Source organism: Chrysemys picta, chromosome 3 (assembly GCF_011386835.1).
Source record: "Chrysemys picta bellii isolate R12L10 chromosome 3, ASM1138683v2, whole genome shotgun sequence".
Classification (NCBI taxonomy): Eukaryota; Metazoa; Chordata; order Testudines; family Emydidae; genus Chrysemys; species Chrysemys picta.
The window spans coordinates 154,021,989-154,047,794 of NC_088793.1; the positions used below are offsets into that span (position 1 = coordinate 154,021,989).

At 45.8% G+C, this 25,806-nt stretch overlaps 1 protein-coding gene across 4 annotated transcripts in view; it reads right to left on the reverse strand.

Moving 5' to 3' along the window:
• Window positions 1–25,806, reverse strand: part of ALK (ALK receptor tyrosine kinase) — a 587,230-nt gene that overhangs the window by 14,535 nt on the left and 546,889 nt on the right. For all 4 annotated transcript variants that reach the window (XM_024114624.3, XM_065589314.1, XM_065589315.1 and 1 more), the window contains 6 exons: window positions 25,517–25,669; window positions 22,359–22,457; window positions 20,079–20,265; window positions 14,863–14,953; window positions 10,927–10,991; window positions 9,773–9,902 (listed from right to left, as the gene is read on the reverse strand). In XM_024114624.3, coding sequence (XP_023970392.3) covers window positions 9,773–9,902; window positions 10,927–10,991; window positions 14,863–14,953; window positions 20,079–20,265; window positions 22,359–22,457; window positions 25,517–25,669 — 725 coding nt within the window. The remainder of the gene's footprint in view (window positions 1–9,772; window positions 9,903–10,926; window positions 10,992–14,862; window positions 14,954–20,078; window positions 20,266–22,358; window positions 22,458–25,516; window positions 25,670–25,806) is intronic.

The following is a 25,806-nucleotide window of genomic DNA, read 5'->3' on the forward strand; positions in this document are numbered from 1 at the left end:
GGAGAAGAGGGCTGGGCTTTCATTTATTTATTTGTGCATAGTGTTGTTCCCTGAAGCCTTACTTTTTGATGGAGACTCTCTTTTAGTCTCACTCTGCTGACTACTGAGTGATTCACCAGCATTGAACATATGGCTAAAACGATCAACAAAAGGGTGATGGTGTCTTTTCTTAGGGGTCTGAGCAGGGTTTACAGCTGTTTGTAGCTTTGTAGCCCAAAGGAGAGGAAGAAACCAGCTGGAAACTAGCTCACGATCAGCCTTTCGAGCGAGAGGTGCATTGGAAGTGCTAAAGCGACATCTTCCGTCCCACCCCTCCCCTTTAGGTCCAACCTCTGGAAAGGTGAAGGTGACCGCAAAACAAACTCTGTCTATTGTTCAGTATAATCACTACTCTGCACAACAAGCTGCAGGATACAAAGGAGGGGAAATTACTGCTTATCTTCCAAAGCCATCCTCTGATTGCTTTGCCAGGTGAGAAAAGGATCAAACAGATAGGGTTTTGAACTCCACAGAAAGGAGAATTTTGCAATGTTCTCAGTATGTTCCTGGCATTTGAGCAGCTAAGTACCGCCCAGATCTATTGAGTTTATCTCACTGCTGAGAAGGAGGGAAGTACAGCCCCTAAACAGACACTGATCTTCGTTAGAGGTGGGACAGAACAAAAGCCCTGAGTCCATAAATCCCTGAAATTTGGGAGAGTTTGGATCTGAACTTTCTGGCTTGGGCTCACCTCTGATCTTGATAACCCGCAGCTAGGATAAATTGGTAAAGCGCCACAGAAGTCACTGGATTTATTCTTATTTATTATCGGCTACTTGTCACCAGCTGAGGATTTGGCCTATGGGTATAAATGTTACATTTCTTGTTTAGAGTCCAATGGAATGTTTCTTTTGTTCAGCCCAGTTGAATGTTTCTTTTATTGTATGTGGTACCTTGATGCGATGGTGACAGGCAAATTGTAAATGATAACAATAAGGGAAGGACAGGGAAGGTAGGAAAAAGAGGTGAAGAATGGAGAGAAAGAGTGAGGAGGAAAGGCAAGAAGGGAGAGACAAAAGGGGTAGTTATGCAGTAGGCAGTAAAGCATTACCACTGTACCTGCCAACGCTGATTTCTCTTTGTACTTAATTTTCCCTAAGAAGCTAAACTCCTTTTTCTCAAGAAAGGTCCGTCAGTGTGTTTTGAAAAAAACATCATTGTCTGGCTGGGCATGACACGGTCTGTGAGACTAGAAATCTGCGTGATCAAAGGGAAAGTCACTTTGCTACAGCCTGCCCTCTGAGGGCTGGACTACACTGAAAAATCACACCCTGAGAGATATAGTTCAGACGACCTACGCCCTGGTGTAGATAGTGCTAGGTCTATGGAAGAATTCTTCTGTTGACTAGGGTTACCATATCTAACAAATAAAAAAAGAGGACCCTCCACGGGCCTTGGCCCCACCCATTTCCCCACCCACAGCCCCGTCCAACTCTGCCCCTTCCCCGCCCTAACTCCGCCCCCTCCTCCCTCCCACTCCCAGCCACGCGGAAAGGGCTGCCCGAGCGCTACCGGCTTCACGGTTTGCCGGGCAGCCCCCAGACCCTGCGCCCCCGGCTGGCGCTTCCCCAGCGCAGCTGGAGCCCGGGAGGGGAAGCGCCCAGCCGGGGGCGCAGGGTCTGGAGGCTGCCTGGCAAACCAGGAAGCTGGTAGCGCTTGGGCTTCGGGCAGCCCCCTTGCCTCCAGACCCTGCGCCCCCAGCCGGGCACTTCCCCTCCCGGGCTCCGGCGGTGCAGGGTCCGGAGGCATGGGGGCTGCCCAAAGCCGGTAGCGCTCGGCTCTTAAACAGAGCTGAAGAGTCAGGGGAGGAGCAGAGCCGCCGCGGCCGGAGGCTCTGCTCCTCCCCTGACTCTTCGGCTCTGTTTAAGAGCCGAGCTGCCCCAGCGCTACCGGCTTCTGGCAGCCCCCATGCCTCCGGACCCTGCGCCGCCGGAGCCCGGGAGGGGAAGTGCCCGGCGGGCGGCTGGGGTCCGGAGGCAAGGGGGCTGCCTGAAGCCCATAGCGCTCGGGCAGCTCGGCTCTTAAACAGAGCCGAAGAGTCAGGGGAGGAGCAGAGCCGCCGCGGGAGGGGAAGTGCCCGGCCGGCATTTTCCCGGACATGTTCGGCTTTTTGGCAATTCCCCCCGGACGGGGGTTTGAGTGCCGAAAAGCCCGACATGTCCGGGAAAAAGAGGACGTATGGTAACCCTACGTTGACCTAGCTCCTGCCTCTTGGGGAGGTGGATTAACTACAGCAATGGGAGAACCCCTGCAGTCGCTGTAGTGAGTGTCTACATTGAAGTGCTGCAGCCGTGCCGCTGCAGCCTTTAAGTGTAGACATAGCCTCAGATTGTCTACTTTGAACTTCAGTTTGGGGTCACGGGGAGCAGGATTGAGTAGATACAAGTGCATAGATGCAGGCCAGAGTAGTTGTACGCAGGATCGGTCACACTCCAGCATATGGGAAGGAGCCCACCAGCCAAATAAGTGAGCATCCATATTTCAGCCCAATATTTCCAACTTTACCATGATAACTGTTAACCATTTGAGCACAGCACACTGCCCATCTCTGATATCTCACCAATGAGCGCAATCCCTGGCTTTGTACTTCCCGAGCCAGCAGATGCAGGGTGAACAAAGGAGGCAGCATTCTCAGACCTGGAAGGTGCCTCCAGTCACCCAAAAGCCACTCTGACAGCTAAAGAACGAGCTGCAGTGGGACTCTTGCCTGGCAGTCCTCAAACAGGATGGTGTCAGTGATACGTGGCCCCAAGGATGAGGATGGATTCAAAGTAGAGCTGGAACATTTGGATCCAAATCTGAACTTGCACAAAGTTTAGGGATGTTCAGAACTGGGGTTCTGGTTCGGCGCAAGCCACCAAGTTCAAGTCAGTGTTTGAGCCTCCTCTTTCTCATAGTTTGGTGGGGGGTGAGATGGAGTATCTCTAGTTCAAGTCCAAAAATGGGGGATATGGGAGCTCCTCAAGTTGCCAGCTGGGCTACCCTCTCAAAACAATAGTCCCCTACATAATATCTGATGTTGTTATTCCTGAACCACCTAATGGAGCCCAGGAAGGGCAGAAGGAAGGTCAAGGAAGAGATTGGGAAGGAAGGAGAGGGGTAAAGGGAGAAGTAAGAAGGAAAGAATACTTGTTGCATAGAGCACAGGCACAATGAAGCTTTCCACATTCCCTCATTTGTGTGTGCAAATCTCTTAACTGTCTGTGTTCGACACTAGCTGTTAGAGAGGCTGAGCAGAGCAGCCGCTGGCATGGGGAGATGAAAGCACTGACACATGGGGTGGTACTTACAAACCGCAGCAGCGCAAAGAAAAGACAAAACCCTCAGATCAAGCAATGTCAGTGATTTCATTCTATGAAGATAAAGGGCCTTTTATCATCAAAAGTGTCTGGTTTATTTTCTTGTAAGAAATAGGTCAAAATGCCTGCAGTTCACGATGAATGTCCTTGGTGCTTCTCTACTAGGGCCCAAGGGATTGCTGTCTTGGCTTCTCTCTCTCATTTAATGAGCTAAAACAAGGACTACACTGTGGAGTGATGGTGTGCCCAGCCAAACCCCATTCCTGTTTCATCTGACAGACAGCACCTCCGGCAGCACTGCTTGCCCTGGTGTTAGGGCTGTGGATCTGTACCGACTCAGTGGGAAGACGCCACCGGCTGCACCACTAATGCTATTTCCCGTGGCAAAGCCCAAGTTATAAAGTCTAAGGCTACGTCCTCACTATGGGGGGGGGAGGGTGTCGATTTAAGATACACAAATTCAGCTACGCGAATAGCATAGCTGAATTCAACGTATCGGAGCCGACTTACCCTGCTGTGAGGACAGCGGCAAATCGACCTCCACGGCTCCCCCGTTGATGGCGCTTACTCCTACCTCCACTGGTGGAGTAGAAGCGTCGATTCAGGGATCGATTGTCGCATCCCGACGAGACGCGATAATTCGATCCCCGAGAGATCGATTTCTACCCGCCGATTCAGGCGGGTAGTATAAACCTGCCTTTAGATATCTGGCCTTGGCTCTGAACTACCCCTGTGCTCAGCTCTGCTTTCAGTCCAGTGTTCCAGTGTGGGCTCATCTCTAGTCAGACGCTGCTTCATTGTGATGTCTGACAGGACCACAACACATGGTGTTGCAAAGAACCGAACTCGATTCTATTCTAGAAATTGTCTGTCCAGCTGCATATTTCATACCCCCACAGTCTGGGTGTTCGGCCCCATAGTGTGGTCAGCAGAGACTTTCATGAATGCTTAATCCAGGCCATGGCTTAGGGAGACCCTGTGTAGTGAGATTAAGCAGCATAGGTTGTTTTTAGTCAGTCTGGAAGCTAGAGCACCAGGTAGAACTACAGAGTCTGTTTGTGTCCAACAGCCTCAATAAAGAACCTCCTTTGTATGCAATAGAAGCCAACTCCTCTCTCTTCTCTACTGCTAGGGTACTACAGGATCCAGAGTTTTGCTCTGGGCTCAAAGAAAGATACAGTGAGTCGCATCTTACGCGGGGGTTAAGTTCTAAAGTCAGTGCATAAGGCGAAAATCGCATATAGTCAAAATTACCCTTGAAAATCCCTTAAATCGCTCATAAAGCACAGTATACTGTACATGGCTTTGTGTATACAACCCTGTACAGTAATATGTATAAATGTATAATGTATACAGTAATGTACAGTATATAATAAAGAGTACATATGCAAAATATACTTTTACAGTACTGTATTTTTAATTACAGGTGGTAATTACAGGGGGTCGTCAGGGCTTGATGTCGATCCAGGAAACGGAGGTGACAGAGAGCTTGGGTGACGGAGAGCGAGTCATAGACCAAGTGGTTGGCTCTGGTTCGGCTTGAGAAGTTGATTGCGTAGGCTCATTTGCTGCTGGCTGTTTTTCCTTGAAAAACATGGTGATCGGCAACTGTCGCTGTTGTCTCTTGAGCTGCTCAAACATTTCTTGATATGGTCTCAAATCGTCCGTAATACTACTTGTGATTTTGAGACTTCGTTCCATAGAGGGATCGTATTCAGAAATTAAATCATTCAAGTGTTTCGCCGCTTGGAACACTTCAGCAAATTTATGAAGATTCCAACTTGCTGGCTCTTCCTGTTCGTCATCATCATCTTTGTCTTCTGTAGACGATTTTAGCAGTTCCTCTAACTCTTCGTTAGTCAATGTTTCTCTATGGCTCTCAATTAATTCTTCAATTTCTTCCTCAAGGATGTCGACGAAGCCATCACTACCCACTTGCCTGGCCACCTGAACAATGCGTTTCACTTCTTTGTCAATGAATCATTGACACATTAAAATCATTCACACATTCTTTCCATAGGTTTCGCCCATATGCATTGACTGTTTCAGGCTTGATTGCATCCATTGCCTGTTTAATATAAGTGATGCAATCAGCAATGTTGAAGGACTTCCAACACTCCATCACATTAAGATTGGGATCAGCATCCATGGTTCTATGTATCCGTGAGAATGTAAGCCTCGGGTACGTGGCCTTGAAACAGCGAATCGCACCTTGGTTGAAAGGTTGGAGGATGGAGGTGGTATTGGGGGGGAGAAAGACGACTTCAACGTCATTATGTGCAAACTGGAGTGCCGCAGGGTGGCCAGGAGCATTGTCTACAATCAGCAACACTTTAAAGTCAAGTCCTTTCTCTTCGAGGTACCGCTTGACCTCCGGAATGAAACACTTGTGGAACCAATCCAGAAATAATGCTGCTGTCACCCGAGCCTTTTTATTTGATTGCCAGAACACAGGGAGGAGATATTTGTTCTTGCCTTTTAGGGCACAGGGATTTGCAGCCCTGTAGAGCAAGCTCGGCTTTATTAAATGCCCAGCTGCATTGCCACAAAACAACACAGTCACACGGTCTTTAGCTGCTTTGAAGCCAGGGGCTTGTCTTTCTGATTTCGAAATGTAAGTGCGGTTGGGCATTTTTTCCAGAAAAGCCCAGTCTCATCAGTATTAAAAACTTGTTCCGGAAGATAGCCCTTTTCTTCTATGATTTTCTTTAATTGTTTGGGATAGGCTTTTGCTGCCTCTTCACCAGTAGTCTGCACGTTTTTGAGGTTGAAGCGGTTCCTAAAACTGTTAAGCCAACCTTGGCTGGCTTTGAATTCCTTCTCATCAGAAGGCTGTCCCTCTTTGGCAGGAGGTTTGAACAGCGCGTAGAGGTTAAGAGCCTTTTCTCGCAACGTGTTGCCATCGATAGGCACACGTTTACAGTTCATGTCTTCCAGCCATAAGTTTAATGCCTTTTCGGTCTTCACTAAAGTCTTATCACGCACCTGGCTCGTCACCTTAGCAGTTATTGAAGCACTTGATGCCACGGCTTGATGAATTTCTCTCTCTCGAAACTTGATGGCACGGATGCTAGATTCGTTGCGGCCATATTTACGTGCCACGTTGGAGACCAACATACTGTCTCTCAATAAGTCCAACACAGCCAGTTTTCCCTCCAGCGTTGGAACAGATCGCCATTTCTTTGGTTGAGCACCAGATGAAGTAGTTGTCTTGCGTTTAGGGGCCATGTTGTACGAAAAATACGCATATTTAAACACTAGAATCACACTCAGCGCGGCGAGATGCTCACACTATGAGAGGCACATGGGAACTGAGACCGGCTGAGGGAACAGAAGATTCATGTCTCCCATCTCACGATCACTCTGGGGTATATGCTCATTGGGTGGAATCGCCCCCACTATTTACAGGTATCTTGTTGTTTTTCTTTTTTTTGCCGAGAGCGTATAGTTGAATTTGCATAAGTTAAATGTGCATATGATACGACTCGCCTGTCCAGACAATCTGACAAGTTTGGCTCTGGTGCTAAGCTTCCCCAAAATCTAGACCTTTTCTGATCCAGTGGCTTGACTGGACTCTAATCTATTTTGCTTAGCATCAGTAAACTTTGGCAGGGACCGCCCATTTCCCAGGACTTTCTAGTTATGGTTATACAGCATGTTCTGGTTTCACTGGGAAAGGCTCTAAGAACACAGGACATTCCAAATAGCATAGCAGGTTCTCGAACCCAATTCAAGGAATGAGTCTCCTCTTGTTTACATCAGTTTTATGCTGGTGAGACTCCACAGACTGAAATGAAGCTACTTACATCAGTGCAAACAAATCAGCTCCAGCTCACCAATGTCTTCTTTTTGGAGTGAGTGCAGGTGCAGGCATAAATTTCTCAGCACAGTTTAATCCCCTCCTTTTCCAGAAAGGGGCTGATGGCTCTGGGACTTATTTATACTCTTTCATCTGAACTGTCTTTAGTTCTTTTTTTGCTATTGTTACCAATGGGCTGACAAAGACCTCCAGATTTTATGCATGCCGGGATTTTAGAAACCGTTGCCACAGGCAATGAAAAAGCCACACCATTTTTAAAAGGGGTAAACACCGAGGAAAGCTCACAAGTGAAACCACCGATTCTTTCCACATCAGCCACTGAACTCTGCTTAAATTTATCAGCTCATTGGGGCAGGACCACCTTTTTGTTCTGTATTTATACAGCACGCAGAACAATGGGGTCCTGGTCCTTGACTGGGGCTCCTAGGTGCTACTGCAATTCAAATAAATAAAATAACAAGAGCTTGCAGTCCCTACCAAGCAGTATTTGAACTAGGGATCTAGCAATGAAAGGCTCTGCTCCCTTAACGAACCCTCTATACAAGAGGGTTGGAGACTTTTTAGTGGTGTGGAATTATTAGCAAGATTATCTGGTGGACACCTCACCTCCCATTTGCTGTCACATTGTAGCCTTGTGGCAATTGCGGACATGGCAAAGTGCCATTGGGGAAGGATTTATGTGATTTAAGGGGCTCTGTGATAAATGTTACATAGTTAAAAAAAAAAAAGGCAAATCCCACACTCTGCTTTTCTTCTCCCCTTCTCATCTGATCTGTTCCTCTTCCTCCCCCTCTCCACTGGAGATGCTGCTCCTTCACCAACTGGCCCATCTCCCCGGTCCCATGGGTATAGTATCTGGCTACCTTGTGTCCCCCTCTTCCCTACATGTTCCTCTTCTGGAGTTGTCTGGCAGCTTCAGAACCACTGGTGGCTCAGGTTCCTGACTTAGGGGTGGCTTCTCTTCCTCCTCCTTTTACAGAGCAGTGGACTTTATCAAAGGCAGCTAGACTGGCTCCTCCTCCTAGTCTTTGGAGAGCCTGGAGACCTGTAGAAGTGGCTGGAAACTAGGAGAAGGATCCAGCACCATGTGACCAGCCAGCTCTCTGCAGGCCACCAGCAAGTGCTCTGTGGATTCATAGATTCATAGATTCTAGGACTGGAAGGGACCTCGAGAGGTCATCGAGTCCAGTCCCCTGCCCGCATGGCAGGACCAAATACTGTCTAGACCATCCCTGATAGACATTTATCTAACCTACTCTTAAATATCTCCAGAGATGGAGATTCCACAACCTCCCTAGGCAATTTATTCCAGTGTTTAACCACCCTGACAGTTAGGAACTTTTTCCTAATGTCCAACCTAGACCTCCCTTGCTGCAGTTTAAACCCATTGCTTCTTGTTCTATCCTTAGAGGCTAAGGTGAACAAGTTTCCTCCCTCCTCCTTATGACACCCTTTTAAATACCTGAAAACTGCTATCATGTCCCCTCTCAGTCTTCTCTTTTCCAAACTAAACAAACTCAATTCTTTCAGCCTTCCTTCATAGGTCATGTTCTCAAGACCTTTAATCATTCTTGTTGCTCTTCTCTGGACCCTTTCCAATTTCTCCACATCTTTTTTAAAATGCGGTGCCCAGAACTGGACACAATACTCCAGCTGAAGCCTAACCAGAGCAGAGTAGAGCGAAAGAATGACTTCTCGTGTCTTGCTCACAACACACCTGTTAATACATCCCAGAATCATGTTTGCTTTTTTTGCAACAGCATCACACTGTTGACTCATATTTAGCTGGTGGTCCACTATAACCCCTAGATCCCTTTCTGCCGTACTCCTTCCTAGACAGTCTCTTCCCATTCTGTATGTGTGAAACTGATTTTTTCTTCCTAAGTGGAGCACTTTGCATTTGTCTTTGTTAAACTTCATCCTGTTTAACTCAGACCATTTCTCCAATTTGTCCAGATCATTTTGAATTATGACCCTGTCCTCCAAAGCAGTTGCAATCCCTCCCAGTTTGGTATCATCTGCAAACTTAATAAGCGTACTTTCTATGCCAATATCTAAGTCGTTGATGAAGATATTGAACAGAGCCGGTCCCAAAACAGACCCCTGCAGTACCCCACTCGTTATGCCTTTCCAGCAGGATTGGGAACCATTAACAACTCCTCTCTGAGTACGGTTATCCAGCCAGTTATGCACCCACCTTATAGTAGCCCCATCTAAATTGTATTTGCCTAGTTTATCGATAAGAATATCATGCGAGACCGTATCAAATGCCTTACTAAAGTCTAGGTATACCACATCCACAGCCTCACCCTTACACATGTCTCTGAAATACAGTTTGGGAACTGCTGCTCTAAAGCATCAGGGTCTCTCAGAAAATAAACAGGTTCTAATTATGTGGATTCAGCATGTTATTAGGGTAAAATTACTGGAGGCCATTCCCAATTATTAATCGGTCAGTGGTGTGAGTGTGCTTTAGTTTAGCTATTTGTAATGCTTGGCGCGCTCTGAGCCAGGAAGAACACCAGTGTGGTTAAACAAGGAAGAAATGGCAAAGAGAGTAAGGCACAGGCTGCACAGCTAGTGGGGAAAGATAATTCCCCCCATCCCACCTTACCGGTCGAGGCCGTGTCTCCCTCAGGAAGGATTTCAGGTCCCCTCCAGCCATAAGCTCCAGCAGGATGAAGCGTGGCAGCGCCTGCAAGCTGACCCCAATACAGCGCACGATGTTCTGGTGGTTGAACTTGCTGCAGAGAGAGCGAGACTAAACTGAAGGGCAGCTTTGAACCAAAAGGCACCTTGATGTGGAAAGTCAACCTGCCCTACCACAGAGAAGTTGTTTTTCCAGAGGAAACAACGCATCTGAAGGGGTGCTGAGCCAGTCAAATGCAGGTATGGTCTGTGATACTACCAAGTCTAAGGTTGGTAGATCTAATTAGCAACACTACTACTTTGGAGACACTGGCCACAGTTCTCTGTTAGTTTGTCTTTGTGCTTGGAACCGGAATGGAGGATGGGGCTTTCTGCTCCCTTTGCACTCCCTATATTAAGGGTCTGGCACAGCCTATGGGCCCCAGGAAGCAGATAACAGCCACAATTCACTGTGCTCTGGACATGCGCCCTCCTCACCCACATCTTCTACCTCCCCTCTGACTTCCCTATGCGTGGGATTGGGAGTAGGGTTGCTCCAGCAGCAATACACAGACATTGGAGTCAGTTATGCAGCGGGTATTACCCTGGGTCCTAATGCCACCGCTTTCAATGCCCATTTGTGTCTCCAGCTCTTAGTGGAATGGAAAATTGGCTGCCTGGGATCTGTGACTCTGCCACCTGCACTGTGTGATCTTGGGAGGGCAAATTACTTAATGCCAACATTGTCAAAACTGTCCACTAACTTTGAATGCCCAACCTAAGACAAACAGGGCTGGATCGTCTCATGCGCTGAGCTCCAGGTGAATGGGGGAGGTAATTATGTTTGAAAACTAGGGCCTCAGTGTTCCAGGTTGGGCACCCAGACCTTAAAGCATCTAAACTCAATGGACCATTTTAAGAACATTAGCATCAACCTTTCTGAACCTCAGTTTCACCATCTGATTTTTTAAAAAGAGAGAATAGTGCCCACCTGCCATTGTCAAGCACTTTGATATCTTTGGGTGAAAAGTGCAATATGATGTATTCAACATCATCTCACAGAGCGCTTTTCATCTTGTAGGACCCGTGCTTTGCCATGCATAGCCTACATAAGCCCTTGGTTACCTTTTATTAACACACCTGATAATAAGAGCTTCCATAAGGAAATCCAGCTCATCTTGCTCTGAACACATCTCTGGCAATGTCTGGAAAAGACCGGACAAGAAGGGAGAGAGAGGTTTTAGTCTCATGATTGTAGAATCCCAGAACAAACACAGTCTGCAGCGATCCCCTTCTCTTCACAAGAAACTCGCACACCAAGCTAACTAACATGCCATTTTCAGACTGGGTTGTGAAGCCCTGTTGGCAGGCCCGGGGGATTTGCCATCAGATCAGAACATTGGTCCATCAAGCCCAGAACCCTCCTTCTGGCAGTGGCCTATAGCCAGATACTTCAGATGAAGAAGAAACACCCCATAATGCAAACAGTGAACTGCACAATGTTGTATATTGGGGACTCTATCATGTTGAGTGTGATATAATGAATAGACAGATTCTTTCCCGACCATTACAATCAGCTACTGCTCTACTGGAAATCTGCATCTGATGCTAGTCACCTCAATTTCAAGGATGACGTCAACAATCATAGTTTGTACTAACGGGTTTTTGCGCGACTCCTCAGACCAATTTGGGAAGAACAACATTTACCAGACTGGCCGCAGAGCCATTTGCCTAGTTGTGCTGATTGAGCTGCTTGCTGTTTTCGTGCTTGGCACTATGCTTCCAGCTACTCAACATGATTCTTTTCCAAATTGTGGCCACTCACCCTTACGGCTGTGGCACCATGCAAAGTGCTCAACTGCCAGTTGCTCAAAAGGTTGAGTCGGAAATGTTCGTTTTGGGGCAGATTTTGTTTGAGGGGGTCTTTGAAGCGTTTCATCTGTCCTCCATGCTTACAATTGCTGGAGATTAATTGGGAATATGCAACGTCTCAGTCATACGAATTACATGGCCAGTCCATCTAAGTGGGTGCTTGAGATGAAATGAGCTCAATACCAACCGAACCAGCTTTTGCCAGGAATTCCATATCAGAAACCCAGTCCTGTCATCTGATGCCCAGCAATCATCATCGGTGTCATAAATGGAAACTGTCTAGATTTTTATGTGCCATTTATAACAGATCCATGTTTTGCTCCCACAGAGCAAAGTTTTGAGGACAACAGCATTATAGACTTTGATTTTTGTCTGTAGTCAGATTCCACGTTGCTTCCAGATTTGGTGCTGGAGGTAATCATATGCAGCATTGACTTTCTTAATTCATGTATCAACTTTCTGGTCAATTGTCGCTTCGTTGTCCAATGTGCTAGCGAGATAAGTAAACTGTTTGATGGCTTGGAGCGTGGCACCTTTCAAGATCATTGATGGGTCTTGGTAAGGTTGTTGAGGAGCTGACTAGTCCATAACCTTGCTTTTCGTTTGCTGACAGTGAGGCCAAAATTACGAGCCACCACAGCAAAGCGGTTTGTAAGATCTTGTAGAGTTGCTTCAGAGTGTGCCATCAAGGCACAATCATTGGCATACAGCAGTTCCTGGCCCAATGCATCTATCAGCTTGGTGTTCGCACGTAAACAGGGAAGATAGAAGAGCTTATCAGTGCAGAAGCATATTAACATGCCATTTCAAGACCCACAAAGGACTTTCTGTAACATCGCAGCAAAGAATAGACCAAAAAGGCTAGGAACGAGGACACATCCTTGCTTTACCTTGTTTGTGATTGGAAATGGATCTGTTACATCACCATCAATATTAACTTCTTCAGCCATGCCTTCATGGAATTGCTGAGTGATGTTAATAAATTTGTCTGGACATCCAAATTTAGCGGGCAATTTCCAGATGGCAGTGCAGTTGAACATGTTGAATGCCTTAATTAGATCAAGAAACACGATGTACAAAGGTTGGTGTTGTTTGTGACATTTTTTCTGTAATTGTTGAATGAGGAAAATCATGTCCACAGTGCTCCTTTAAGCACAAAAAGCCACACTAACTCAGATAGAACATTGTCAACGATTGGGTCAGGCGTTAGTTCAGGAGGATCCATGCAAGAATCTTGCTGGTCACAGACAGCAAAGAGATACCACAGTAGCTACCACAGTTATTCTTTGAGTCTTCATGCTTATAGACAATGACGATGTTGGCATCTTTCAGTTATTGCGATATGACGCCAGACATGTAACAAAGATTCAAAAATCCTGTCAATGAGAAGATTTCCTCCATGCTTGAAAACTTCAGTTGGAATGGCATTAGGATAAGGAGATTTGTTATTTTTCATTACTTCAACAGCTTTCAACGCCTTGGCACGTATGGGTGGACTGGCAAATGCATTAGATGTGGACAATTTGTGGACATTATCCAGTAATTCATGAGACACAGTAGAAAAATGATTAAGTAGTTCACTAAATCGTTCATGCCACTGTTGGTAGATGGCAGTGCGACCTGTGATGAGAGAGTCACCATCAGCACTTGTTAGTGGCGTCAAGGCAGATTGGGTAGGACTGTTCACAGCTTTGACCGCGTCACAGAAACCTCTGGAGTCATGTTTATCTGCTAGGGTGCGTAGTTCATCTGCTTTACAGTCAAACACATATTTTGCATTTGGCGGAGTTTGCGCTGGAGTGTGCCGCAAGCTGCCTCATATCTGGCCTTTTTCGACTCAGAGAGTGGGTCAGCTATGAGCATGGCATGCGCTTGTCGCTTGACATCAAGGACATTTGATATTTCAGGGTCATTGTTGTCACACCACTCTGCATGATGGCATTTCGTAATGCAATCCGGAACAATGTTACAGATCGTGTCACGCAGGGATACTCATTCAGCAGATATGTCATCACTGATCATTGGAAGAGTTTCTAAGAGAGTAGTTAGAGATTCTTTTATATGGTCTAACACCCTCACACATTAACGGGCATATCAACCCAATGCTACCGTCCAGTAGTGACCCCTTTGGTTGTGCGAAGCATGGTATTGGCTGGGATTGAAGGGGAGGCTTGCTCAGCCGTTTCAAGATGAGAAGATGATGGCTCTGAAGCAGGGACTTGATGATCAGGATAGTTCAGAGGGTAGAGGGAGGGGGGATGTAGTGGGGCTCCTCAGGGTTCCCCCAAAGGTGTAAATGAACCCCCAAGGAAAGAAGGGAAGAGAGAAAGGATATACATGTCTCTTGTTGTGCATATGGTCCTTTCTGTTGAGCTGCACTATAATGGAGCAGACATGGAAGTGCATGCCACCTCCATAGATCAGCACTGCTGCGCATCGGTCACACATAGCAGAGGGCATCATGCTGCAGAACTGAAACAATGAGCTGCCTTCCCAAACCGAGAGGATGCAAGTCACCACCGTTCATTAGTGGCTTTTTATAAATTGTAACAGCCGAACGATTACTGGGCTCTAGTATCCCCGTGGCTGGAGCTCATCATTACCAGCTATGTGTTAGCTTCACTTACAGCAATGTCAGACATCACACAGAACATGGTCGGATGGTAATAGATGCAAGCTGACAGCTTGGAAATAAAGTTCTCTGTAATGCAATTTCTCTTTTAGATAAGGTTGAGTCAGCTGGATTAATTTCTCAGAGATTCTGAAAATAAACAATCTTGTTGATGGACATGATGCCTGCAGCACCAGAAGAGACCATGGGAGCCTGGCTAGTGGTCGGGGCAGGGGATTGTGAATGATGCAACATGGCCCATGGCAAAGACAGGGCACTGGACTAGGGAGTCAGTAGATCATGTACAACAGGCACAGTGATACCTACTGTCCTTTGTAAAGGGCTTTGAGATCTATGGATGAAAAGCGCTATGTAAAAGCTAGGTGGTATTACTCTGCCCAAGTGACCCTAAGGAAATCATCTCACCTGTTTTGTGCCTCAGTGTCCCTAACTGCAAAACAGGGACAATTCATACCTATCTTCCAGAGGGGTTGTGAGGCTTAATTTATCAATATTTTTATAATGCTTTGAGACCCCTGGATGAAAGATGCCCAAAGTGTTACTACTGTGATTATTCACATATTGTCACTTACCTTCACAGCCACCTGCAAGGGACTGGGGTCACTGGGGATCCCCACCACCTGACCTTCATATACTTCGCCAAAGGCTCCATGGCCCAAACCCCTGGATAAATCAGAAAAGATAAGGAGGTTTTAATGCAGAGCATGCACACTGTAATGTTCTGATCACAGGAAACAGAACATGGGTATAGCTTCTATGACAGTAAAATATGAAGAACTGAACCTTCAGTCTTGGCCATGCAATTGGTAACACTCTGCACAGCCATTTGTGGGAGCATGGTTTGATTTCCAATCTCGATTTTGTCTATCTTTGACCTACAATGTAAAAAGTGCTAGGGGAGGTGGCCCTTACAAGTAACAGCTTGTGGCTCCTTAATGTATAATAACCCATTTCTGAGTCACTGATAACTCGGAGGAAAGTGATCTTGAATGCTTATGGATCAATGTCCTAACAGATAAAGCACAAGATGGGGTACTAGTAAGTGTCTGCTACTGAGCATCAAATCACACTAGGGAACAAGATGACGGGCTTCTTATATACCCATCTGTAGTGTGTAGGAAAAAAAGCTACATGATCACGGGAGATTTCAATGTGAATGACATATGTTGGAGGAATTCTTTATTAGACCTTGTCTTAACAGATAAAGAAGAACTGATCACAACATTAAACATTAATGGTAGCTTAGGTACAAGTGATCATGACTTGATCACATTTATAATGTACAAGCAGAATAAAGTCCAGACTAGTAATTATATATATATATATATATATATATGTATATATATATATATACACACACACGTGTGTGTATATATATGTATATATATATATATATATACACACACACGTGTGTGTATATATCATCTAGATCTGTGTGTGTGTGTGTGTGTGTGTGTGTGTGCGTGCTCACATACGCTTTAATAGGATCAGTTTCACAAAGCTGAAAAGAATGATGAATCAAACTAGCTGGGAGGAAGAATTTAAACAGAAAAACGTGAATTATAATAAAGAACACCTTATACTAGATGCCAAAACAGCCAAAATCCATAATCGAGGAAGAAAGCTGTGCTGGTTAAAAAACTGGTTTAGAAAGGAAGTGAATGTAGCTATAAAAAATAAATATAATATTTATCATTACAAATGGAACAAGGGGGAAGTTGATAGTAATGAATATACATCTGAAGTTAGAAATTATAGAAAATTGATAAGGGAAGCCAAGGGACACAAGGTGAAATCTGTGGCCAGCAGAGTTAAGGACAATAAGGATTTTTAAAAAAATATTAGGAATAAAAAGAATTCTGACCATGGTATTGGTCCATTACTAGATGGAAATGGCAGAATTACCAATAATAATGCAGAAAAGGCAGAAGTGTTCAATAAATATTTCTGTTCTGTATTTGGAGAAAAACAGACGATATAGTCTCATCATATAGTGATGATAACACTCTTTCCATTCCACTAGTGTCTGAGAAGATCATTGAACAGAAGCTACTAAAGTTGAATATTTTAAAGTCAGCAGCTCTGGATAACCTGCATCCAAGAGTTTTAAAAGAGCCAGCTGAAGAACTTCCTGGACCATTAACATTGATTTTCAATAAGTCTTGGAGCACTGGGGAAGTTCCAGAAGACTGGAAGAAAGCTAATGTTGCACCAGTTTTTAAAAAGGGCCAAGACGATAGGTCTGTCAGCCTGACATCGATCCTGGAGCGGCTGATGTGGGACTCGATTAATAAAGAATTAAAAAATTAAAGGAGGGTAATGTCATTAATGCAAATCAACATTGGTTTATGGAAAATAGATCCTGTCCAACTCACTTGATATCCCCCTTTTTTTTTATGAGATTACAAGTTTGGTTGATAAAGGTAATAATTCTGATGTAATATACTTAGACTTCTGTGAAGTGTTTGACCTGGTACCGCACAACATTTTGATTAAAAATTAGAATGATGTAAAATTAACATGGCATACATTAAAGGGATTAAACACTGGCTAACTGACAGGTCTCAAAATATAAATGTAAAAGGGACATCATAATTGAATGGGTGTGTTTCCAGTGGGCTACCACAGGGCTGGGTCTTTGGCCCTATGCTATTTAACATTTTTATCAAGAACCTGGAAGAAAAAATAAAATCATCACTGATAAAGTTTGCAGATGACACAAAAATTGGGGGAGTGGTAGATGATGAAGAGGACAGGTCACTGATTCAGAGCAATCCAGATCAGTTGGGAAACTGGGCGCAAGCAAACAATATGCATTTTAACATGGCTATACAGTATGTAAATGTGCACATCTATGAACAAAGAACGTAGGCCATATTTACAGGATGGGGAACTCTATTCTGGGAAGCAGTGACTCTGAAAAAGACTTAGGGGGTCATGGTGGATAATCAGCTGAACACAAACTGCCAGTGTCACACTGTGGCCAAAAGAGCTAATACAATACTGGGATGCATAAATAGGGAAATCTCAAGTAGGTGTATAGAGGTTATTTTACCTCTGTATTTGGGACTGGTGCAACCGCTGCTGGAATAGTGTCCCCGGTTCTGGTGCCCACAGTTCAAGAAGAATGTTGATAAATTTGAGAGGATTCAGAGCAGAACCACGAGACTAATTAAAGGGTTATAAGACAGGTTTTCTAGTGATAGACTCAGAGAGCTCTCTCAAACAAAGAGAAAGTTAAGGATTGACTTGATTACAGTCTATAAGTACCTACATGGGGAACAAATATTCAATACTGGGGCTCTTTAGTCTAGCAGAGAAAGGTATAACATGATTCAATGGGTGGAAGTTGAAGCTAAACAAATTCAGTCTGGAAATAAGGTGTACATTTTTGAGAGTGAGGGTAATTAACCATTGGAACAAGTTACCAAGGCTCATCTCCATCACCGACAATTTTTAAACCAAGCTGGGATGTTTTTCTGATAGCTCTGCTCTAGGAATTACTTTGGGGGCAGTTCTATGGCTTGCACTATACAGGAGGTCAGACTAGATGACCACAATAGTCCCTTCTGGCCTTGGAAACTACAAACTATCCCGATGAAGCCAGTGTACTGGAGTTAAAGTGTTGGCACAGTCGTACATAGCACACAGCATTGTTCTCTTACGCTAGTACAAGAACAGTGTTTAATTTTAGTCTACTTGCTGTGTAACTCAAAAGTGAGCTAAAAACGATGGGCCTATCATGGATACACTTTTCATTTGATAGCCGTACTCTAAATCTGCTAACAACTCCTCATACAATTATACATCTCACTTAAAGAAAGCATCAAGCGAGAGGCTGTGTAGTATAGTGTGCTATGTAAGTGCTAAAAATGGTTACTGTAGATGTTAACATATTATGAAGAAGTTTGAGGTTTAATTATGAAACAAGATAGAGAAAAAAGCAAATAAATAAATCGTACATCCCACTAATGCGCATTTTCTCCATTGTGCTCATTAGAGAAGTTTTGTGTCACTGCTTATTCTGGTTTTCAATTAATGAAAGTTAAAGCACTAAGTGCAACAGCCAGCACATCACATGGGCATTATGGGCTCAGGTACACAACACACCACCACCGTGGTGAATGTAGCGGAGATGGAAGCTGCTGGACTGACAGCGCTGGAATCCCCTCTTCAACCACTGAGGGGTTCAGCTTTGGCAGGGGCAGTGCAAGCCCTCCCCCTGATACTCCTCTTCCTCAACTCTGACACGGAGGGGGCTTTCTAGGGGTTCTCTCATGCAGCGAGATGCCGAGTCATTCGTATGAACCAGGCCCGGACTGATGGCCAGATCGAATGGCTGCTGGGTGGTCTGCGTTCCATTGAGCTGGCTGCCTCATTCCAGTTCTAAATGGCACCTCTGTGGACAGTCTCAGCAGATCACAGAGAGTGAACTCCCCAGATCATGGTCCCTCCTAGAGAAGGTTAAGGTACATGCCTTGTGGGTGAGGGTGGGGGAAGCTTGTGCTATTGTTGTCCATGCTGTACCTGTTCTGTAGATACAGTTCAATTTAGAGTGGCTTTACTCCTTGCCAGGATAAAGAATGTTACATTCTCTGACTGTCAGGCCTCAGTCCTGGCAGCTAACCCACACTGCAGAGTCAAATTGCCTGTGGCTTGACTGCAGCTATCAATTAGTCCCAATAAGTGTCAGCCTGAAACATTGTTCTCTGCAGCACTAACCCACCCTTTGTAAAATGGGGATATAAAACAGAGCTGCTACGGCTCATAAACCTATCCCTCCTCCCCCATCAATTCCCAGCTGTTTCCTTTACCCTCGGTGGTAAAGGCATTTGGCAGCACACATTGCATTGGGAAGTCCTAATTTCTGATCAATGAGGTATTAGATATGACAGAGGAGCCCTGCAGTACCTGACAACACAGTGAGGGTGGTAGTGGATGTTGTGGGCTTCATCTCTGTTGTATCTCCGGGAGGATTTTGGAAATACAAGCTCCTGAATCTCCCATACCCTCCTGCTTCTTAATCCTGTCTTTTGGCTTTGTGTCTAAGATCATGTAGTATCAGTGTCACATCATATCCTCTATGGAGGAGGACTGTATCCTGCAACAGTAGAGGGGCTGGACTCGATGATTCTGCAGGTCTTTCCTAGAGATGATCTCCAACCCAAGGCCTCCTAATCTTTTTAAAAGTTCTGATCCAGATCCTAATGTGGCTCAGGGCCATGGATAGATTTCCCCATCTCTGGCTTTTATAGTCCAAGTCCCACTGTCCGGTAGCATCTAGAGTCTCATTGCTCACTGCTGTTGTTGCAGTTGCTGATGTCACTCTCATTGCCAGGAATCCAGTCACAGACTTCTAATGAACCTCCTCCAATCCTCATGCTCTCCATATTACATCAGTTAATATTTGGTCTAAACACAAGGGTATTCCACAAAATGTTTGAGACCCTGAAAGAAAGATGTCTGGGGTCTGAACTACTGGGCTGCCTGGTGATAGCTCTTCAGTTCTTTCTACAAGACAGAAGATGAACAATGTGCCTATGAAAGGCTAAGGACACCTAGCTGGAGTCCAGTCCCCACAATGGTCACGTGGTAAGCATGGAATACCACCCTATCCACCATAGCTCTTTTGTGTGTCCAAGGTGTGTGAATGTATGGAAAGAAAGAGAATGTGAGAGATCAAGTGTGCATGTGTGTGTGTGTATATATATATATATATATATATATAAAAGAGAGTGTATATGAGTGGATGGGGTGAAGTATGGGGAAGGCAAACAGATGAGCTTACCTTATGAGGGAGATATTTTTCCGAGGCACCTCTTTGAGATCACTGATGGAGGTGGTCTTTCCTGCAAAGCAGTAGTTGGGATTGTAGTCCGTCATAATAGTGGAGGTGCGCAGTCTGCTCAGTTTGTACTCGGGGCTCTGTAATTCCAACTGCATGGCTTGCAGCTCCTGGTGTTTCCGGCGATACACTGGAAATAGAGCACAGTGAATCTGGGAGGCAGACTGCCTTGTGAACATGAAGGCAACCAACACAGAACATATGTGCTGTGGAACTGATATAGTGTTCAGACTCCAGTGAAACAAAATAAACGGGGGCATTGTCAACCATCTGTACTTCACGTATATGCAGAAGTCTGGGTGCTTCTCCAAAGCTCAGGCTGAAATTATCCAACTTGTTTGATTTAGAAATTAGGCTAAGAACAAGTTCACTCATGAGTCTCCCAGTATTTCTTGATTTGAAGAATAGGGTGAAATCCACTAGCAGTGAACTCTGAAGTAACAAATCTGTTTTGTTAGAAATTGTCTGGGCTTCAAAGTATCCAGATCCAATTTTCCCGAAGTTCAAGGGCGTTTGGATGCAGGGTTTTGGTTAAGCACCTAGCTTATGAGGAAGTTGAATAAAAGTCCATACTTAGTTGCGTTGTATCACAATGTTCACACTGAAATCTCTTTAGAAGTAAAATCTCTCCCCTCACAATGAAGTTGTGTAAATAAAATGACTTCACTTTATGAAACTCCCTCTTGATTCCCATAAGCATGAAGGGAGTCTAGCGGATAAGTGTAAAGTTTTTAAAGACACCCATCCACTTGATCAAATGTTTCTAAACGTCAGACATGGTTCAAATTTGGGGGAAAGCTGAAATCAGTTCTTATAGTCTCGGAATCAATTCATTCAGTTGTTATGTTAGCTCTCCACACCTATGGAAGACAGGCATTTCTTAGGAAATCACAGACCAAAGCTAGTCTTACTGTGAAAGTAATTTGAATTCCACATGTAAGTTTACAAAGTAGGGCCCAGTCATGGACAGGCCCAACAGTAATTTTTCCACTGACTTCAATGGGAGCAAGACTGGGCCCGAAGACTGTGGCTGTACTAGGTCCCATGTCTGCTCTGATAGATAAGTCACTGAGAGGAAGAGTTTAAGGGGAAAACTTCCACTAGCAAAGGGGGCTGAATTTAATGACTTATTATCAAGCCCTCCTAGTTCTCCTTTCACCTTATCATTGCTCTTGGTTTGATTGCTCAGATCTCTGCTCATTCCTGAAATGAGAATGATAGGGATGGCCAGAAAGAATTTGGTTATTCTTCTATTCCCTGAAAAGTAATTAGTTCTTTAAGGGGATATTGTTAGAACAGAAACTGTACATCTGAAACCACGTGTATGTATTAATAGCAACACCTGAAATAACTACACAAATCTAATTTACTAGTCACCATCTGACCTTCTGGGTGTGTGTTTTTTTAAAAAGCATTTCCCTCAGTGTGGACAATGGAAGGATACTGGCTAGTTTGAATCACTGGTTCTCATGCATTAGTGCAATAATCCTGGTATGTTTAGAGTAGGAATGTAGGCATGGGATTGTTTAAATAAAAATTTTAAAAAAGATGTAATTGAAATTCTGACAAAGGCCATGAACATCCATGTCTTACTAAACCATAATTTGTAAAATTGGAATCTAAGCCAAGGTTTTCAAACTTGGGTAACTAAATGTAAGCACCTAAATGCACATTGTAGGTACCCTAAACTAAAAGAGGCCTGATTTTTTTTAAAGTGTGAGCACTCACAGCTCCCTTTAAAATCAGTGAAAATTGGAAATTGTGGTCTGACATTTTTACACCCCAAACCACACAACGGTCTCTCTTTAAGGATGTAATCATGAGAAGTACGGCAATGCTGCAATCAGTCACTGGAAGGACCTTGCAACTAGCTAGTAATGAAAAGGAAGACAAAGATGGTATTTTAATTATACCTGGATATCCATTTATACCATATTTGCTGCCTAGTGAAATATAAAGTGTAAAAATATTACTCAAACTAATTTTTTTTCCAACTTTCCCTTCACAAGAAAAAATGTCCCTAAATTGGTTGTTTTGGTTAAAACATTTATCAAAGAAGAAAACAGATGAGTTTTCATTAAAAAAAAAAAAACAACCAACACGGTGTAAAGCTTGAGTCCTAATGCCAACGTTCTTGGCTCTACTAGAAATGGCTTAGGTGAGAAGCACAATATGCTGCCACTTTTGCTGCTCTCTGCACATTTTGCTTTATGAGACACTCACCTATCATGATCCCGGAAAAAGCCAGAATGAGAGCAGCCACCAGTGCTGACGTCACTACAGACAAGACCAAGGAGAGGGGGAGATGAGCCACGGGATCAGCTGAAAGAGATACATAAGGAAGGGGGAGTTACTTGTTTTAACTGATCTCCCTATGGTCAGGCCTGCCGACAGCAATTCCGGGCCTCAGGGCAGAACAGTCAATGGGCCCCCACGCACGCACAAGCCGTGGACATAGTTCGCCTGACATTTGGCAGTGCTGCGCCTGCACTGGCTGGTGCCTGGGGGTGCTGCCGGCTGCGCCGCTGGGTCTGCTCTTCCAGCATGGCCAGGGCTTTCACATGCCCACCCAGGAGGGTTGCCAACTATCTAATTGCGCAAACCCAGACTCTTGCCCTGCCCCTTCCCTGAGGCCATGCCCCTGTCCTGCCCCTTCTGAGGCCCTGTCCCCGCTCACTCTATCACCCCTCCCTGTGTCGCTCACTCTCCTGCACCCTCACTCACTTTCACCAGGCTGGGGCAGGGGGTTGCGGTGTGGGAGGGGGTGCGGGTGTAAGCTCTGGGAGGGAGTTTGGGTGCGGGAGAGGGTGCAGGCTCTGGGAGGCAGTTTGGGTATGGGAGGGGGTGCGGGGTGCAGGCTCTGGGAGGCAGTTTGGGTATGGGAGGAGGTGTGGGGTGCAGGCTCTGGGAGGAAGTTTGGGTGCAGAAGGGGATGCAGGGTAGGGGCTCTGGGAGGAAGTTTGGGTGCAGAGGTGCAGGAGGGGGTCAGGGTCGGCTCTTACCTCAGGTGGCTCCTGAAAGCAACCAGCACACACCTCTGGAAGTGGCTTCTAGACGGGGGGCCCAAGGGGTCTCCAGGTGCCACTGCCCACAGGCACCGCCCCCACGTCTCATTGGCTGCAGTTCCTGGCCAATGGGAGCTGCGGAGTCAGTGCTCAGGATGGGGGCAGTGCACGGAGACCCCCTGCACCCCCAAGGGCTGTAGGAGCGTTCTGTCCGCTTCCAGGAGTGGCACGGAGCATGAGCGAGCGGGAAGCCTGCCTGAGCTCTGCTGCGCTGCACTGCCGCCAGTGGTGGATGCTGGGGTCCCCCGGGCCCTTTTAAATCATCTGGGCCCCTGGGCAATTGCCCCCTTCCCATCCCCTCACCCCATCAGCAGGCCTGCCTCGGGTCATTTTTAATGTAATATTTTTTTCTATGCCTCCTCCCGTTGACTCCATCTGTCACTCTTGCACTGTAGGAAACAGAGGATAACCTCTGCTGCAATCAACTCCCAGATCTATGACTTCCAATGGCTCATTGTTTCACTTCCCTCAATTAAGTTTGAGCCATAAAAACAGATGGTTTCCTATCAGGAAATTAATACACACACTCACTGGCTATGAAAGCAAGGTCATAAAAACAGGGATGGGGGGTGAGGGTGGGGAGTTAAATTGTCAGTGGGGGCTGAGTGGTGCCATCAATGCCAAGTCATAGCGAAAATAGGGTGAGGACAATTGCAGTATATCATCTGCTAAATGCATCCACACAGAAAGGACAGATGACTACTGGGGAAAACCCTACTACATGGAAGCAGTGTTAGCTGGTTTATAACATTCCTCCCCCCTCCACCCCCCATGCAATATCTACCATTTAATAATACTTATGGAGCAGTTTCCAATCAGGGATCAAAAGGCAAATGATGACCATCACCACACCCGTATAAATACATCTGACTATCCCCATTTTACAGATGGGGAGACTGCAACATAAAGAGGTTGAACAATTTTCCCAACTCAGTGGCAGAGCTGGGAATAGGACCAAGAACCCTGGCTTAGAGTCCCTCACTCTACCTGCTGGACTCAGTACCTCTTCTTAATGTACAAATGTGGGGAAAGCCCAGTACTGGAGCTCTGAGTGTAAGCAGGGCAAATATACTCCACTCTGCCTGCCTATGTTTTGCATTCAGCTCTCAAATGAAGCACTGACTCGGATTCTCCTCCTTGCTTTCCCCTCTCCCATGATGTTTACCCCTCCCTCTGCCTCATGCCTGTGACATGTCATCTCTGGCTCTTGGGAAGCCTAAGCTTAGGGTTGAGTTTGACTGGAAAATTCAGGGGCGCCATTTCAGATTTCAGTGGAGAGGGGGCAGCTTTCAGCAGAGGCCCAGGGGCCACTTAGACCCCTGGAAGTTCTTGGGATTTTTGAAGGATAAGAAGTAAAAATCCAAAATCAGTCAGTTCCCTTCACAGCTGCAAGGGGAGAGACCTCACTGTGCTTTTCCTAGGAAAAGCTGAGACTCTGAAGCACAAGATGGCAGCCCCCAGTGCACCGTTGGGCAAAGGGTGCTTCATCGCTCCTCTAGCAGCCGACGTTCTGGCCACCTTTGCCAATCACAGCTTCTAGCCCGAGCACTAGGGCCAATCAGTAGTGAGGGTGTGTGGCACCAGATGAGGTTGGAGCAGAACTGCAGTTGCTTCAGCCCAGAGGACAGGTGGGTCCCTGGAGCTGGGATGGGTAGGTCAAGGAGCAAGCTCCAGGCTGCTTGTGGGTCTCCAGCTGCTGAAGGTTTCAGGGAACAGAGCAGGTCTCTGGGCCTGGAACCCGAGCTACTCTCCAGGGCAGCCCCAGGTGCAGCCCACAGGAGGGACCCTGCAGGTACTTGTCTTCCTCCTGGGCCATGGGCAGCACCTTGAAATTAAGCACAGGTGGGGGAAAAGAGCAACTCCCCCCCCCCAATTGCAACCCTGGGAAAATTCCTTGTTTGTTTGGGGTGAGTGAGTGCGAGTTAATTTCAGATCAGGGCTTCTCTCTTTGATCTGTGCCTGATACAGTGTCAATGTAACCAAAGGCTCTTTAAGGGGCACTCACACCCACAGATCACATATCTTGCCCCTTCAGTGCAAAATATCATTTAACTGCCCAATGATGCAGGTATATAAGGCAAAACACATTAACAGTGCTGCCCCATGTGCCAGCTTCCTCACCACTGAAGTGCACTGCGTTTTCACTGCAAATGCCAGCAACAAAGGGGATAATTAATCAGGGTCGACTTTAAAGAAAGGCTATCTAAGTGCTTCTGTGCTGTCTTGCAGTCCAGGTCATTAAAGAGGCTTTCACTATGTATTCACTCATAGACCTACCCATCCCAAAGGAGCCCCTTCCTCCCTGCACCTTCTTACCTACACAAGAGACACCATCATCAGCCAGGTCTGTCCCAGGCTCACAGAAGCAAATGACTTTTTGAGTCTCCAGATCAACACGGCACTCATCAAGCTCACAGTGGCTGCAGTTGAGGTGCAGCTTAATAGCCACCTCTCCGTGCCCCTCTGTCACTAGGGAACAGATGAAAGAGGCTGAGTTGTTATTGTAGAGATAACCCAAGAGCTTTCCGCAGACAGCAACAGGAGAACTGCCGCATTATGGGATGGGAAATGCACACGTGTATGGTGCCCAAGTGCCCCACGTCGGG